Below are 17,815 nucleotides of genomic sequence, written 5' to 3' on the forward strand. Positions count from 1 at the left end.
GTTGTCATTCACCTTGGATGTGGACTTCTAGAACAAGTGTCAAAAGAATTGAAATACTGAGTATGCCAGAGACTCTGATGCTTCTATAATTCCGTTCTTCCAGCAAACTAGTTAATACAAGGGCTGTCATGTCAAATAGCTTTGTGTTGAATCCTGTTTTTTTATGTCTTACTAAAACCAAAACCAAACCTGTTCCTACAAAGTTGATTCCGACTCACGGGACCTCCATGTGTTAGAGAAAAAAACTGTTCCATGCGGTTTGCTTGGCTGCAATCTTTATGGAAGCAGATCACCAGGCCTTTCTCCTGTGGTGCTGCTAGATGTGTTTGAACTGCCAATGTTTAAGTTAGTAGCTGAGCACAAATTGTTTGCACTACCCATATATCAAGCAATTTAACTCTCTGAGTTCAGTTTCCACATCTATAAAAGAAGCAGAGTGGTATTGCATGCTTAATGGTGATTTGGGAACGTTAACTGAGATAATTCAATATATTATATGGTAAAATATGTGAAAGCTAGAAACTATTTGAGGTGTCAGAAAAGGAAAACTCAAGTATTTTCCACATATAGAGAGCAATAAGAAAAGTGGTAAGCTGCACCCTGCCAAAGGTGGAAAACTTGTGAGAGGAAAAACAAGGCAGCCCCATCAAGTTCCAGTTCTTACAGGTTTCACTGTATATATGCAGCAATGAGTCTGTATTAAAATCAAAAAAACCAAACCCACTTTCCTCGAGTGGGTTCCGACTCATAGCGAACCTATAGGACAGAGTAGAAATACCTCACACAGTTGCCATTGAGCACCAGGTGGATTCGAACTGCCAACCTCTTGGTTAGCAGCCATAGCACTTAATCACTATGCCACCAGGGTTTCCTCGTATGTATTAAGGCCTTGTAAAATTAAATAGGCAGAAAGGAGATAAGGCAGAGCTCTCTATACTTTTTCCTCAATTTTTCTGTAAGCCTAATACTGCTTTAAAAACAAATACTTTTCATTAATTTTTAGAAAGTAAATGAATAATTATCAGCTCTGCAATCCTCAGGTTACTGAACCGTCAGTGGACGCTCAGCTGCTTCCACATTAATATATTGATTAAATCAACCCTCACTTTACCCTCTCCCCTTTGAATTATGCTCGTTTTCCTCTTTAACTTTGTCCTCATTTCTGCTGGAATGTATACAAGGACATTTATTTGAAGGAAACCATTTGGGATTTCTTATTAACCCACCAAGCCCCGTTGCTGTTGAGTCAATTCTGACTCATAGTGATCCTGTAGGACAGAGGAGAACTGCCCCATAGGGTTTCCAAGGAGCGGCTGGTGGATTTGGTTAGCAGCCATGGCTCTTAACCACTGCACCACGAGGGGTCCTTTAACCCACAACATTAATACATAAGTGCACTTCTTACTATCCAAATACGTCGAGCATCTCTTTTCACCCTTTTCCTACTGATCTCTGGCATAGTTGCCTTGTGATCAGAGAATATAGTTTGCATGATTTTAATTCTTTGAAATTTTTTGAGAATTGCCTTATGCTGTATATGTGGTCAAAGATGGTAAATGTTCTGTTTGTGCTGGAAAATAAAAGTGTATCCTATGATTATGGGGTGCGTTGTTCTATATATCTCCAATAGGTCACGTTTGTTTATGGTTCTTGTTATCTGCCATCATATAAGCCACGGACTAATGGCACCTCATGCACAAGAGAAGAAAATACCTCCCATGCCTACGACGGATTACAGATGGGACCATTGGATCCATATTGTTTTCACCGGCTGATTTCCTGCAAGTTTGTTAATCATCTTCCAATCTTGTTTCTTTTTACTGATTTTTGATCTGTTTATTGTATCAATTGTGGAGCAATATGCGTGAAAATCACTCAAATGATTTTCAATCTGTCTGCGGAAACCCTGGTGGTAGAGTGGTTGAGTTCGGCTGCTAATCAAAAGGGCGGCAGTTCAAACCCAGCAAGCGCTCCTTGGAAACCCTATGGGGGCAGTTCTACTCTGTCCCAAACAGTTGCTATGAGTCAGAATTGGGTTCGTTTTTTGGATTTTTTTTTTTAATCTTCGTTTCTCCTTGAAGTTCTATCAATGTACAATTAAACCAAACCCGTTGCCACTAAGTCAATTCTGACTCATAGCGACCCTCTAGGACAGAGTAGGACTGCCCCATAGTGTTTCCAAGGAGCGGCTGGTGGATTCAAACTGCCAACCTTTTGTTAGCAGCCGTAACAATTAACCACTACACCACCAGGGCCCCAATGTACCATTCAGTGAGTGAAAATTCAGAATTGTTACATCTTCCTGGTGTGTTGAATCTTTTATCTTAATGAGGTCACATTTGGTATCTCTGGGTATGTTTTGCATTAAAGTCTACTTCACCTGATAAAAACAAACAAACCCGTTGCCTTTCAGTGGATTCTTCATAGCGACCCTAGAGGACACTGTACAACTTCCTCATAGTTTCCAAGGAGCGCCTGGTGGATATGAACTGCCGATGTTTCCATTAGTAGCCGTAGCTCTTAACCACTATGCCACCAGGGTTTCCCATCTGATACTAGTATACTGTAATTCAACCACCTTTTCATGGACCCTCTAGGTGACGGAAAATATGGCTGCAATCCATGCAGTGGCTAGATTGCCCTTAAAACAACCAGGTGCCTTCAAGTCAACTCTGACTCATGGTTACCCCATATGTGTCACAGTGGAATTGTGCTCCATAGTGTTTTCAGTGGCTGATTTTTCCAGAAGTAGATTGCCAAACCTTCTTCCCAGGTCCCTCTGGATGGACTCTAACTTTCAACCTTTCAATTAGCGGTCAAGCTCATTAAGCATTTACACCTCTCAGGGACTCAGGTTAGTCCCCAGTTCTCCTCTATTCCGAAGATGCATTCCTTTTGGGGCCCAGCCCAAAACAGGGAGTCCCTGACTCTGACTCTGACTCTGACTCTGACTCTGACTTTGAACCTGTGGATTCCTAAAACCCCTCAGCTGCCTCTCCTAGACCACCTCAAGGGTAAAACCAGCCACCCTGATATCTGCTCACTTTTCTGAGTCCCCATCCTGGACTCATTGCAATAATTTCTTACTATCATTGAGTTTTTTTGGTGCTTTTCAGTTCCATTTTTTTCTGATACAGAAATCTTAAATGAAAAGAAACTGTTCCTGCTTATCATATTCTTTCTTGATTTAAAAGTTTATTCTAACATTGTCTCTTTTAGTGGGGTCCTTGATATTTTGTGATGTTTATGGAAATGCCGATTGCTGTATTTCACTTCAAGTAATAGACTTTTGGACCCCAAGATCTTTGCACCCTAGTGTTACTCCCATGGTTATGTTATGTTACACGGTAAGAGGGACTTTGCCCATGCAGCAGTATTGTTGTTGCTGTGTGCCATCAAGTCCATTCTGACACATGGTAAACCTATATGGCAGACTACAACGGCCCCATAGGGTTTCCTAGGCTGTAATCTTTACATGTGCATACCACCAGATCTCTTCTCCCATGGAGCTGCTGGTAGGTTCAAACTGCCTTTTGGTTAGCAGTCGGGCGCTTAACCACTGCACCACCAAGGATCTTTGGCAACATTATTACAATAGCCAAAAGAGAACAACAACCCAAATGGCCATCAAAGGATGAATGGATAAACAAATTATGACATATACATACAATGAAATATTATTCAACCATCAAGAGAAATAAAGTTCTGATACTGAAGCCTAGATACACCGTGGATGAACTTCAGAAATACAATGCTAAGTGAACAGAGCCAGACACAAAAGGTGACATATTGTATGTTTCCATATATATGAAATATCCGGAGCAGGTAAACCCATAGAAACAGAATACAGATTGGTGGTTAGCAGAACCAACGGAAAGGGGGGAATGGACCATTATTGCTTAACGAGTACAAGGCTTTCTGTTGTTGTTGTTAGGTGTCCTCGAGTCAGTTCTGACTCACAGCAAACCTATATGTAACAGAACAAAACACTGCCCAATTCTGTGCCATCCTCACAATTGTTGCTACGTTTGAGCCCATTGTTGAAAAATAGGTATAATAAAGACTCTGTCAGTTTGTTGTATTGTGATGGCTTGTGTGTTGCTATCATGCTGAAAATTATGCCACCAGTATTTCAAATACTAGCAGGGCTTCTCCCAGAGTAAGACAAACTAGGAAGAAAGGCCCGGTGATCTACTTCTGAAAGTAGCCAATAAAAATCCTACGGATTACAGCACAATATTGTCCAATATAGAGCTGAAAGATGATCCTCCTGGTTGGCAGGCACTCAAAATACACAGTGGCCAAATCAATCATACACATCAATGGACTCGAGCATACAAACAGTCGTGAAGATGGTGCAGGACCCAATGATGTTTTGTTCTGTTTTACAAGGGAACTGCCGTGAGTCAGAGCCTACTCAACAGTAGCTAGCTCAGCAAGAAGACACTTAAGGTCATACGACTGTTCTACTCCTCATCAAAATTTCCCCCTAGACGTAGAATTCATTGATGATTCTTGCCTAATCCATCTTTCCATCTCTAGCACTCCTTGCATACTTACCAATTGGTACTCAGCATTTTACTGTAAGTACGAGCTCTCTCTTCTCCCCATCGAATTATTTATCTATTTATTGTTGGTATGGACTCATGAGTTCCTATCTTTTCCAATGGTCTGCTCCTCATTGCTGTACTCAATGTGGCGTTCAAATTGAATCAAATTTGGCCCTTCATGCTGGCTCCTGTATCCTTGTGACATGCCCCATCATATTTTCGATCGCTTCTTTAATTCTTTACGCCCTGGAAAACCCTGGTGGCATAGTGGTTAAGTCCTATAGCTGCTAACCAAAAGGTTGGCAGTTCAGATTCACCAGGTGCTCCTTGGAAACCCTATGGGGCAGTTCTACGCTGTCCTATAAGGTCAATATGAGTCGGAATCCACGCCACAGCAATGTGTTTGTTTTTTGGATTTTTTACTTCCTGTCATAACAAGATGTTGCAGGCTAATCTCGAACCTAACCTGCCCCAGCTCTGAAATCAACCATTTTTCTACAACCTTTCTTTTTAGCGTGGAATGGAATTAGACACCAAGATCTAGGTTTGCTCATTGCCACTGAGGTAAACTTGCTTCTTGGCACTTTCAGAGGACAGAACAGGGAAACAGTGTAAAAATGGTATGGGGGTGGTATCTAACCTCCTCTACCTTCACAGGGGAGTAGGAGAATCAAGATCAATAGCCCAAGGCTGATTCTTATTAGGCAGAGGTCAGATGTGCTTCCTCTGTCCCCCTTCTTTACCGATTCACACCAACTGTCCCTCCCACGGCACTGTTGACTTCTCTGCTGGTTGCAACAATTCATTGCAATGGCCATACAGAACTCACAGACAATACCCATAATTATGGGGTTTATTAGGGAATTTACAGTTACAATTCAGGTTTAGAAATGCTCAGGATACAATTGTTCCAACAGGACAGCCTCTTCCCAGCCATGCTTGCAGGCAGTTCTCTCTGGCCCTCAGTCTCGTCCCTGCTGGGGCAAGTGCTACAAAGCACTTTTAGCTCTGCTAATAAGTGCCCTGAGGCACCCTACCCCACCAACAAGCCTCCTGCTCTAGGTACTCAGGTTTCTCACTCCGTGGGCCAGGAAGCCTAACATGCCCTCTCCTGCCATGAATCTCTCTGTCTCTCTGTGTCTCCTGGTAACAGTAGCATCTCAGCGCAGGGATCCCGGGTCTCCCTATTCCTGGTTGTTCTTCCTTGGTGGTGGTGGGATCCTCTCTCTGCTCTGGAATTGGCTCTCTTTTAAGGTAAAACTGACAAATCCCCTTGGTAAAAAAAAAAAATGGGCCACAATTAATTACCTTATTTGCACTGTCCCACCCAATCACTTCGATGGGAGTTACAAGTGCATGGCAAGAAAGGCCACACAAAAGCAATCCATCGCACCACACCAGCATGTATGTACACATATACATGCACATATTTGTGAACATGAACACATGTTGTTGTTTTTAGGTGCTGTTGAATGGATTCCGACTCATAGCAACTTTACGTACAACTGAATGAAACACTACCTAGCCCTTCACCATCATACGTATAGTCCAGCTTCTCGAATTATTTGCTCAGCATACGTGTGTACATACATATATGCATTTAGCAGTGATGACTTCACATTAATACTTCCAATTTCAATCCTCCTCCTCACCACACACAGGGTTCTTTCTTGGTCTCCAATTTCTGTGTGGATTGTAGAGACCTTGACTTATTCTTCTTTAAATCAAACTCTGACACACCGTACGAATTCCATATATGTGTTTTCATGTTGTTAGGTGCCAACAAGTCAGTTCCTACTCTTAGCGACCCTTCTTATAACAAAACTAAGCATTGCCGAGTTCTGCACCATCCTCATAATCATTGTTACGCTTTCAGCCCACTGGCCACTGTGTCAATCCATCTCATTGAGGGTATTGCTCTTTTTCACTGACCCTTTAATTTACCAGGGATGATGTCCTTCTCCAGGGACTGGTCCTAAGACAGGGAGCAAAGGCCCTGACATCGGAAGGTATCCATTTGACAAACACCGATGAGACTGCTGTGGTTAGAGGGGCAGCAAGTAAAAGAGAAATAGACTATACCGTCAGAGAGGTAATAGGGGGTTGAGCCTGGAACCTAGAGACTTAGTAAGACAGAGAACAGAGGGGTCCCCAAATCTGCAAACAAAGTAACAAGAAATGGGCCAGGGCACAGAAACAAAGCCATTCCCCAGAACAGTGGGGCAGAGTATCTAAAAATAGCCCACAAACATCTTTAAAGTTGCCTTTCAGAAGCAGCTAGAGAAAACCAGGCCCAGGGACATGTGTAAAATATCCACCTGTGACCCCCTTGTGACCTCCCACCAGCGGCAGTGAGGGTCAGCAACCCAGCCAGGGAATCGAACCCAGGAAGCGAGAGACTGCACAGTTGTGACACCCCATAATAAGTCCTGCTACGAATACCAGAGGCCTCCAGGACAGGAGCCATCTAGGAAAGCTGATGGGCTTGCACCTTAGTTAACATATCCCAGCCTGTGCCTATGAATAAATATGAATCTTTTCCTACCCAAGATCTTTTAAAATCTCAGGCCAGTCTTGGGGGTATGCCTTGCTCTAGGCCCTCCTCGCCTCCGCTTGCAAGCCTCTTGGATAAAGCTTTGCTTGTGTGGAAAACTCTACGGGCCTTACTTGCTCATTCTTGACCAGTGAGAGGTAAGAATATTATTCTTGCAAAATGGGAAACAGAGAGTGTTTCAAATATTTCCTATTTAGGTACAAATTTTGATATATATTAGGAAATATATTGCCAACACGCACAAAAATATCCTCTGCTCAGGATTAACCAAAGAACCAGTTGTCATCGAGCTGACGCTGACTCATGGCAACCCCATGTGTGTCAGAGAAGAACTATGCTCCATAGGGTTTTCAGTGCTGATTTTTTGGGAGTAGATCACCAAGCCTTTCTTCTGAGGCACCTCTGGGTGAACGTGAACCTCCAACCTTTTGGTTAGCAGCTGGGCATGTTAACCATTTGCACCACCCAGGGACCCCTTGCTCAGGATTAACCAAAACCAAAAACCTGTTGCCATGTACTTGATTCCAACTCATAGCAACCGTAATACAGACTAGAACTGCCCCCATTGGGTTTCCAAAGCTGTGATCTTTACAGAATAAGACTGTCACATCTTTCTCCCATGGAGTGGCTGGTGGGTTTGAACTACCAACCTTTCAGTTACTAGCCAAGCACTTACCCACTAAGCCCTCAGGGCTCCTTTGTTCATGATTAGGCTGAGTTAAAATTCTGAGTTGATTAAAAGTCACTTTTCTGTTGGTGAATGTATTGGTCACAAGGATGGTTCAAAAATTAATGATGTTTGAGCAACTGCCTCCTGCAAAAGCACTTGGTGAAAGGTTCACTGCTCTTCAGCATCTGGATGAGACCCTTGCTGTGACCTTCAACTCTGGAACACAACAGAGGCAGGTCATTAGGGCCAGTGGTTTCCTTTTTTGTGCTGTAGGACTGGGAAGATGGGACAACAATTTGGCTAATGACGAGCTTTGGAGATAAGGCCCCCAGGGCCAGAAAAATCTGTAAATTGACCCTCTCTTTTCTGTCAACACCATCTCACCACTGCCACACCAGAAAGGAAGACCGCTTCTCTCCTCCCAGGGAATGTGCCTTGTCCATAATCTCCACTCATGACTGTCTCCTTGAAGTTGGTTGATCTGTCTTCGTATTCACAACCTTGGAAGAAACTCAGCCTGTGATCCTCTCTGGGACAATTGTGGAGATACAGAAATCCCTTGTAAGTTACAAAGGAAAGAGAAGGATTTATTATTATTAATCCCATCTGGGAGTAGTCTTGGGTTAGTTAACTACGAAGTCTAAAGCAGTGGTTCTCACAATGTTGTCCCCAAGCCCAGCATCCAGGGATGGCTTCATGGGCCTGTTACCCACTCTCTTGGTACATGCGCTGAAATTTTTGAACAAGGGACCACGACATTATGCAATGTCCCCAAAATAATATAGATGGTCCTGCGGCAGTCTGAGCATCACCTGGAGAGTTCTTTGATATGTAATTTCTTGGGGTTAACCTTAGACCTGCTGAATGAGAAACAGTGGATGGAGCCCAGAAATCTATGTTTTTTGTTGTTGTTGTTGTTGATTTTTGTTATTTCTTCAGAAATCCGTCTTTTAAGAAGCCATCCAGGTGACCCTGGTGCATGCTAAAAATTGAGAAACCAAAAAAAAAGAGTTGCTGTCCCGTCGACTCTGACCCATGGCAGCACCATGCATGTCAGAGTAGAACTGTGCTCCACACGGTTTTCAGTGGCTGATTTTTGTGGAAGTAGATCATCAGGCCTGTTTCCTACAGTTCTTTTAGGTGGACTCAAACCTCCAACCTTTTGGCTAGCAGTGAGTGCTTTAACCATTTGCATCACCCAGGGACTCACCACCTAAAGTTACTGCCTTATACATCAGATACCTCCTAATTTTTCGTTATCATCTTGGCATGTTTCCAAGTCCCCAAGCAGTGGATTTGCAATTGCTCCTGACTCTGCTGACCCCTTTCTCTCAACCTAGAATTGCAGGCACTGATTTCTTACTCAGAGGAATCAGTACTCTCTAAAAGGTTCTAAACACTCAAGGCCGTTCTGATACCTCCCCTTTCTTCCCACGAAAGGCAGGAGGGGACCCATGGGCTGCCCCGTCAAATTCCTGATTTTGGACTCACACCTTTAGGGAAGACACTGAGATTCAGGGTAAAGATTCGTCTCCCCAGTCAACTTGCTCCTTGATATGATCAAGGGTCCTAGTGGAATTTTCAAAATGGTTTTCTTTCCTCACAATTCACAGATGTTGCCTTGAGGATGTTCTCTCTTCCACCTTCTTCCTCCTCTTTAATTTTCTTGCCCTTTCCTATCATACCCTCTCCCCACACCACATGCCCTTCTGGGCAAGCAATCATGTCAGGATCTCTGCTCACATCCTGGAAATAGTAACAACCAACAGCAAACCAGCTGCCATTGAGGTGACATAACTCCTAGCAACCCCATGTTTATCAGAGTAGAACTGTTTCCACAGGGTTTTCAGTGGCTGGGTTTTCAGTGGCTGAGTTTTCAGAAGTAGACTGTCAGGCCTTTCTTCCGAGGTACCTCTGGATGGAGTCAAACCTCCAAGCTTTCTGTTAGCAGCTCTGGTAATAGCAATAGCAGTATAAATTTTATGAGCAATGGGCATGCACTCTGTGTGGAATGCTTAACTTTTTTGTTTTCATTTGTAGTTCTGGAAGGTAGGTACTCTGTCGTCATTCCCATTACGCAGATGAGAAACTAAAGCTCAGGGAAGCTCAAGGATTTCACCCCTGGCTTTAGGCAGGATTTGCATCTAGTTTGGGCTTATGATACTCCATGTATTATGGATTGAATTGTGTCCCCTCAAAATCTGAGTTAGAATTCTAACCCCTATACCTGTGAGTGTAATTCCATTTGGGGACAGTCTTTGCTTTGTTAATGTCACCATATCAGTGTAGCATGTTTCCTAAACCAAATCACTTCTGAGTGATATGAAGAACAGCATAAAATACCCTTTGCTTTCGAGTGGATTCCCGCTCAGTGACACTATAGGACAGAGTAGGACGGCCCCCTAGGGTTTCCAAGGCTGTAATCTTCTTTTTTCTCATCCAAAAATTTATGCATAAATTGTTTTGTGACATTTTTGGAATCCCCACAGTGTGTCAGCACTCCCACCTTTCCCTTTCCACCTCAGGCTCTCCGTGTCCGTTCGTCTAGTTTTCCTGTCCCTTCATGCCCTCTCATCTTTGCTCTTGGACAGGTGTTGGCCATTTGTTCTCATATACTTGATTGAGTTAAGAAGCATATTCCCAAGTGTGTTGTTGTTTGTTTTATAGGACTGTCTACTCATTGCCTGAATGGTGGACTTCAGGAGTGGCTTCAGATCTGTGTTAGCAAGGTGTCCTGGGGTCATACTCTCAGGGGTTCCTCCAATCTCTGTCAGACCATTAAGTCTGATCTTTTTGTGTGAATTTGAGTTTTGTTCTACATTTTTCTCCGACTCTGTCCAGAATCCTCTATTATGATCCCTGTCAGAGTGGTCAGTGCTGGTAGCTGTCCAAGGCTGTCATCTTTACACAAGCAAACTGCCATATCTTCTCCTATTGGGTGGCTGGTGGGTGTGAATCACTGCTGATCTTTTGGCTAGTAGCCAAGTACCTTAATGCCTGCACCACCAGGCTCCTACAAAGAGCAGCATCAACAAAGAGAAAGAAACATAAATGGGGGAAGATAGATGCCACAGTGAGACCACCCAGGAACCAAGCAATGCCAGAGCTACAAAAGCTGAGAAAGGATCTTCCCTCGGACCAACAAAAAAGCTACTTCCCCTAGAGCTACTGCCCTGAATGTGGACTTCTAGCCTCCTGAACTGTGAGAAAGTGAACCTGTGTTCTTTGAATTCACCCACTTGTTCTATTTCTGTTACAGCAGCTCTAAGAAAACAGGATATCACACTTTAGAAATTTCTATAGCAGTGTTTCTTAACGTGTGATTACCCAGACCAGCAGCATCAGTATCACCTGGGAACTTGTTAGAAATGCAATTTCTTGGGCCCCACCTGGACCTACTAAATCAGAAACTCCTAGGTAGAACCCAGAGATCTGTGTCTTAACAATCCCTTTGGGTGATTCTGATGCGCACTAAGGTTCGGAGCTACCGTGCTATAGTAATGTGCTGTCTTTATGGAGAATAACCAACTCATGGATCTCTGCCTCTCTTTTGCCCACCTGGCTCATGGAGAAGGGCGGCTGGGGACTGAGCGCTTTGGCCCTCATTACATTTTTACGCCAACACCTTGGGCTTCATGATGGATGGTTCATATATCTGCCCTGTTAAGAATGACTGGTAGAAAATGGGCCCTGTCAGGCCACCCAGTGTCTCTTTCTGGCCTCCTTCAAGAGGTCCAAGGTTCACTCTTCCAGGATCCTGCAGGAGACTGAGGTCGACAGAGAAGGTACAATGCTAAGCCTTGGCCATAGTACAAATTCTGCCAGGAGACAACATTTAACCTTAGTCATTCTGGACCTGGATTTTGATGAGATTCTTCCAAGCGGGAGAAGAGGTAGGGTCTAAGTGTCCATGGATACAGTAAAATATTTCCTGATCTAAAACCCCCTGACTGAGGGACAAGGAAGAGGAAAGAGTGAGGACGGGGTTCCAGTTCCTGAGAAGGGCATTCCCATCTGTGAAGTGTGAGCGAAGACAAACAGGTGATTTCTCAAAGCACCATGAAGGACCGGAGCATAAGTAAAGCAACCCAGAAAGACTTCCTTCAATATTTTAATGCAGAAAAATTGTAATGACAACTTTTCTTGCATTTTCTGATTTTCCCAATTTTTCTCCTTTCCATTCATGTTTCTAGAGTAGTCAGTGACTGTTGATGAAACAGGTAACAACATATAAATCAGGAAATTGAGGAAAACAAGGAACATTCTAAGCCAAGCTCAACATTTTCTCCTCCATAAAGGCTATTACAATTATGTTGGTGTTGTTGGGTGTCATTGAGTCGGTTTTCAACTCATAGGGAACCCATGTGACAGAGTAGAACTGCCCTATGCTGTGCTCTTGACTGTAATCTTTACAGAAGCAAATCACTTTGTCTTTCTCTCATAGAGCCACAGACTGGGTTCAAATTACCAACATTTCAGTTAGCAGCCAAGCACTTAACCATTGTGACAGCAGGGCTCCTTACAACAGCTGAACTCCTATTAAGAGAAATATAACAACAACAGTAACAGCTAATAATTCGATTCACTATATCCCAACCACTGAGACGTTTTCTTGTTTAATGCACACAGCGTTTTATTCATTTGAAGGACACAGGTGAACTTAATGTTCTACATCACTGGCATCATAAACCCTCTTGAGGATGTGCCTGTCAAGTGGCCTAAATGTTACCACTGGCTAGTCAAACAACTCTCTTACTCAGCCAGAGGACAAAGGAAAAAAATGTTGGTTCCACACCTCTGACCTCTCAAGACTTCATGTATTCCCCCCTCCTTCCACTTCTGTTGTGAAAATGTGCCCTTCCAAAGCTCATATCCTGAGATGAATAGTTTTGTTTTGATTAAAGCAGTAAGCAAGACATTTTCAATAATTAGGTGCATACCAGCTCTTAGAATCATTTTTGCTTGCAGATTTCTTGACTCAACCACAATATGGAGCTTCGGTGTTATGAGGTGCTAATTCCTGAGGATCCATCACCCCCTAGATACTAATGGTAGAGGCCAGATGGTAGAAGAACCTGAATGACAAAGTGAAGACTCCAAGTTTTATTTCAGTAGGACATCATCGAGGTGCTCCGTAGGAATGTGCTGGGCCCTCAGAAGCTCCTTTGGGAAGATCACTCTGCAAAAATGCACAGGACCAGTGCATTCAGGCTTGCGGGGAGTGGGGAATGATTACAAAATCATTGCCACAAGGACATGTTCTAGATGGTAGCTGCCAAGAAAACATATTCAAAAGAAATATACTGTAAAATGACTCTGAATTTCTAGACTCAGTCCACACATATGGCCCTAAGCTTCTTAGCAGCCAAAGAAATGATAAAAACATGTAATTACAAGAGAAAATAAACCTGTTATTCAGAAAAAAAAGCACAGCAGTCCTTTTTTTGTAATGTCCAGACAGGAATTTCCTCTGTGCCTGATATTCCTACAGTAAACACAATGGAGATTCATTTGGCCTTTTCCTATAACGTCCTCACTGTAGGCTAATAACAAATGAAAAATCACAATTCTACTGACTGAAACAATTTTTTCTAAATAGACAGGCTTCAATGGTGAGGTTTGATCTAACTGTAAAATACAGAATATTTGAAGGACCTGGTTTATGATGTTATTGTTCACAAGGAGGCAGCAGAGAATCTGGGAGTATAATTTCCAGATTTCAAAGTATGAGCAAATTCAGATACTCTCAAGTTTTAACTGCACACGTAAAACTCTTTGAGAAAATGAAGTAATCTAACCAGTTTTGAGAGTCAGTGGGTGTTGCAAAGGGATACCTGGTGGCTCGGTGATTAAGAGCTCAGCTGTTAACCAAAAGATTGGCTGTTAACCAAAAGATGGGCAGTTCAAACCCACCAGCCCCTCCATGGGAGAAAGATGTGACAGCCTGCTTCTGTAAAGATCACAGCCTTGGAAATCCTATGAGGCAGTTCTACTCTGTCCTTCGGGTTGCTATGAGTTGGAATGAACTCAACACCAAAGGGTTGGGTTATGTGGTGCGAACAATAAACCAAAAGGTTGGAGGTTCAAATTCAAACAGAGATGCTTCAAAAGAAACGGCTGGTGTTCTACCTCCAAAAAATCGGCCATTGGAAACCTTGTGGAGCACAGTTCTACCCTAGCAAACATGGGATGTTCATGAATTTGAATCAGCTCAACAGTTTTTTTTTTTTCTGAACCAGGTGTGTTTCTATATTAAGAGACTATTTGAATTGAATCTTAGATGTAAAAATACTGTGCAGCCCTGATAGTTCCTAAAAAATAAAACAGCACATATTTCCTTTTTTGTACAATAATGCTAGAAAAATATATGATATATGGAAGCTGCTGAAAAAAATATTCGGTGAAGGAAGGAAATAAGTAGAGGAAACTGAGGGAAAGAATTATTTAAATATTACTAGAATTTAAAGCATTAAAAAATTTAATTCAATATGTCTGCTTCACTTTGCTTCAGACCCATCAACAACATGAAATCAGCAAACCACACAGCTGTCTCAGGATTCCTCCTTCTGGGCCTCTCTGAGGATCTGGAAGTACAGCCCTTACTCTTTGGACTCTTCCTGTCCATGTACCTGGTCACTGTGCTTGGGAATCTGCTCATCATCCTGGCTGTCATCTCTGACTCCCACCTCCACACCCCCATGTACTTCTTCCTCTCCAACTTGTCCTTTGTCAACATCTCTTTCACCTCCACCACAGTCCCCAAGATGCTGGTAAACATCCAGACAGAGAACAGAGCCATCAGTTACACAGGCTGCCTTACTCAGGTTTATTTTTTCTTGGTTTTTATCTGTATGGACAATTTACTCTTGACTGTGATGGCCTATGACCGGTTTGTGGCCATCTGCCACCCTCTGTATTACACGGTCATCATGAACCCCCGCCTCTGTGGCCTGCTGATTCTACTCTCCTTCTTCATTAGCATCATGAACGCCTTGCTCCAAAGTCTGATGGTGTTGCATCTCTCCTTCTGCACAGACCTGGAAATCCCTCACTTCTTTTGTGAACTTGCTCAGATCCTCAAGTTGGCCTGTTCTGATACTCTCATCAATAACATCCTCGTGTACTTAGTGACTAGCCTGTTGGGGGTGGTTCCTCTCTCTGGGATCATTTTCTCTTACATTCGAATCTTCTCCTCCATCCTAAGAATCCCATCGACTGGTGGCAGGTATAAGGCTTTTTCCACCTGTGGGTCTCACCTGTCTGTTGTTTCCTTGTTCTATGGGACCTGTGCTGGGGTCTACCTTAGCTCTGCAGCTACTCTGTCCTCTAGGAGGAGAGCAGTGGCCTCAGTCATGTACACCGTGGTCACTCCCATGATGAACCCCTTTATTTACAGCTTGAGGAACAGGGACATGAAAGGGGCCTTGAGAAAACTTATCTCTGTGATACCTTCCTGTTTTTGATTGTGTCATTTGCTTTGGATGTGGACGTCTACAACAAGTGCCAAAATAAATGAAATACTGCATATGCCAGAGACCCTGATGCTTCTATAATTCAGATTTTCCAGCAAAGTAGTTAATTCAAGAGCTGTCAAGGCAAATAGCTTTGTGTTGAATCCTGCTTTTTTATGTCTTACTAAAACCAAAACCAAGCCCGTTCCTGCCAAGTTGATTCCGACTCATGGCACCTCCATGTCTTACAGAAAAAAACTGTTCCATAGGGTTTTCTTGGCTATACTCTTTATGGAAGAGAATCACCAAGACTTTCTTCCATGTTGCTGGGAGGTGGGTTTGAACTGCCAATGTTTAGGTTAGTAGTTGAGCACAAATTGTTTGCACTACCCATGTATCAAGTAACAACTCTCTGAGTTCTGTTTCCACCTCTATAAAAAGAACAGAGTCATAGTGCATCCTTACTGGTGATATTAGGAATGTTAACCGAGATAGATCAATATATTATACAGTAAAACGTGTGGAAGCTGGAACCTGTTGAAGGTGGACACCTATAAAAGAGGGAAAACCCAAGTATTTTCCATAAGGAGAGAGCAATAGAGAAGTGGTAACCAACACCCTGTCAAAGGAGGAAAACTCATGAGACCCAGAAAAACGAGGCAACCCTGTCAATATCAAGCTCTTACAGGTTTCACTGTACATATGCAGCAATTTGTCTGTATTAAAGACTTGTAAAATTAAATAGGGAGAGAGGAGAGAGGGCAGAGCTCTCTATACTTTCTCCACAATTTTTCTGTAAGCCTAAAACTACTCTAAAAATAGTTTCTTTTAATTAATTTTTAAAAATAAATGAGTAATTATCAGCTGTGCAATCCTCAGGTTAGTGAACCTTCTTCAGTAGACACTCAGTTGCATCCACTTTAACGTATTGATTAAATCAACCCTCACTTCACCCTCTCCTCTTTGAGTTACACTCAGTTTCTTCTTTGTCCTCATTTCTGTTAGAATCTATACAGGGAAATGTATTTGAATGAAGCCATTTGGGATTTCCTATTAACCCTCCCAGCCCCGTTGCTGTTGAGTCGATTCTGATTTATAGTGATCCTGTAGGCCAGAGCAGAACTGCCCCATAGGGTTTCCAAGGAGCAGCTGGTAGATTTGAACTGCTGACCTTTTGGTCAGCAGCCATGACTCTTAACCACTGCACTGCGAGGAGTCCTGTTAACCCGCAACATTTATACATGAGTGCACTTCTTACTATGCAAATGTATGGAGCTTCTCTTTTCATCCTTTTGTTAGTGATTTCTAGCAGAGTTGCCTTGTGGTCAGAAAACATAGTTTGTATGATTTTAACTCTTTGAAATTTATTGAGACTTGCTTTACACGGTATATGTAGTCAAAGATGGTAAATGTTCTGTTTCTGCTGGAAAATAAAAGTGTATCCTATGATTATGGGGTGCATTGTTCTATATATCTCCAATAGGTCAAGTTTGTTTGCTGTTCTCGTTATCTGCCATCATATAAGCCACGGAGACATGGCACCCTGTGCACAAGAGAAGAAACCACCCCCCATCCCTAAGATGGGTTATAGATGGGTCCCTTGGATCCACACTGTTTTCACTGGCTGATTTCCTGCAAGTTTGTTAATCATCTTCAAATCTTGTTTCTTTTTACTGATTTTTGATCTGCTGCTTGCATGCACTGTGGAGCAATATGTGTTAAAATCACTTAAATGATTTTGAATCCGTCTGTGGAAACCCTGGTGGTATAGTGGTTGAGTTTGGCTGCTAACCAAAAGGACAGCAGTTCAAATCCACCAAGCACTCCTTGGAAACCATATGGGGCAGTTCTACTCTGTCCTAGAGGGTCGCTATGAGTCAGAATTGGCCTTGGTTTGGTTTTTTTTTTTTAATCTTTATTTCTCCTTGTAGTTCAATCAACGTACCATTAAATCAAACCAAACTAGTTTTCGTTAAGTCAATTCTGACTCATAGCGATCCTCTAGGACAGAGTAGAACTGCCCCATAGGGTTTCCAAGGAGAAGCTGGTGGATTCAAACTGCAGCAGTAGCACTTAAACACCACACCACCAGGGCCCCAATGTACCATTAAGTGAGTGAAAATTCAAACTTGTTACATCTTCCCGGTGTGTTGAATCTTTTGTCTTAATGAGGTTACCTTTGTTATTTCTGGGTACGTTTTTGCATTAAAGTCAACTTCATCTGATATTACCAGAAAACAACAAACAAACCCATTGCATTCAGGTGGATTCCTCACAGGGACTCTAGAGGACACAGTAGAACTTCCCCATAGTTTCCAAGGAGCCCCTGGTGGATCTGAACTGCCGATGTTTTGGTTAGTAGCCCTAGCTCTTAACCACTGCACCCCCAGGGTTTCCCATCTGATAGTAGCATACTGTAATTAGACAAGCTTTTTCTGGGCCCTCTAAGTGATGGAAAATATGGTGGCAATCCACGCAGTGACTAGATGGCTCCCAAAATAACCAGTTGCCTTCAAGTCAACCTTGACTCATATGTGTCAGAGTAGAACTGTGCTCCATAGTGTTTTCAGTGGCTGAATTTTCCAGAAGT

General features: G+C 42.8%; 1 protein-coding gene across 1 annotated transcript; it reads left to right on the top strand.

The window, feature by feature from the left end:
- The first annotated feature begins 14,165 nt into the window (after positions 1 to 14,165).
- LOC100665898 (olfactory receptor 7G3-like) lies at positions 14,166 to 15,237 on the top strand. The gene has a single exon (XM_003413413.3). The coding sequence runs from the start codon at positions 14,263 to 14,265 to the stop codon at positions 15,235 to 15,237; it is 975 nt and encodes a 324-aa protein (XP_003413461.2). The 5' UTR covers positions 14,166 to 14,262.
- The last annotated feature ends 2,578 nt before the right edge of the window (positions 15,238 to 17,815 follow it).

This window comes from Loxodonta africana, chromosome 3 (genome assembly GCF_030014295.1).
Source record: "Loxodonta africana isolate mLoxAfr1 chromosome 3, mLoxAfr1.hap2, whole genome shotgun sequence".
Classification (NCBI taxonomy): Eukaryota; Metazoa; Chordata; class Mammalia; order Proboscidea; family Elephantidae; genus Loxodonta; species Loxodonta africana.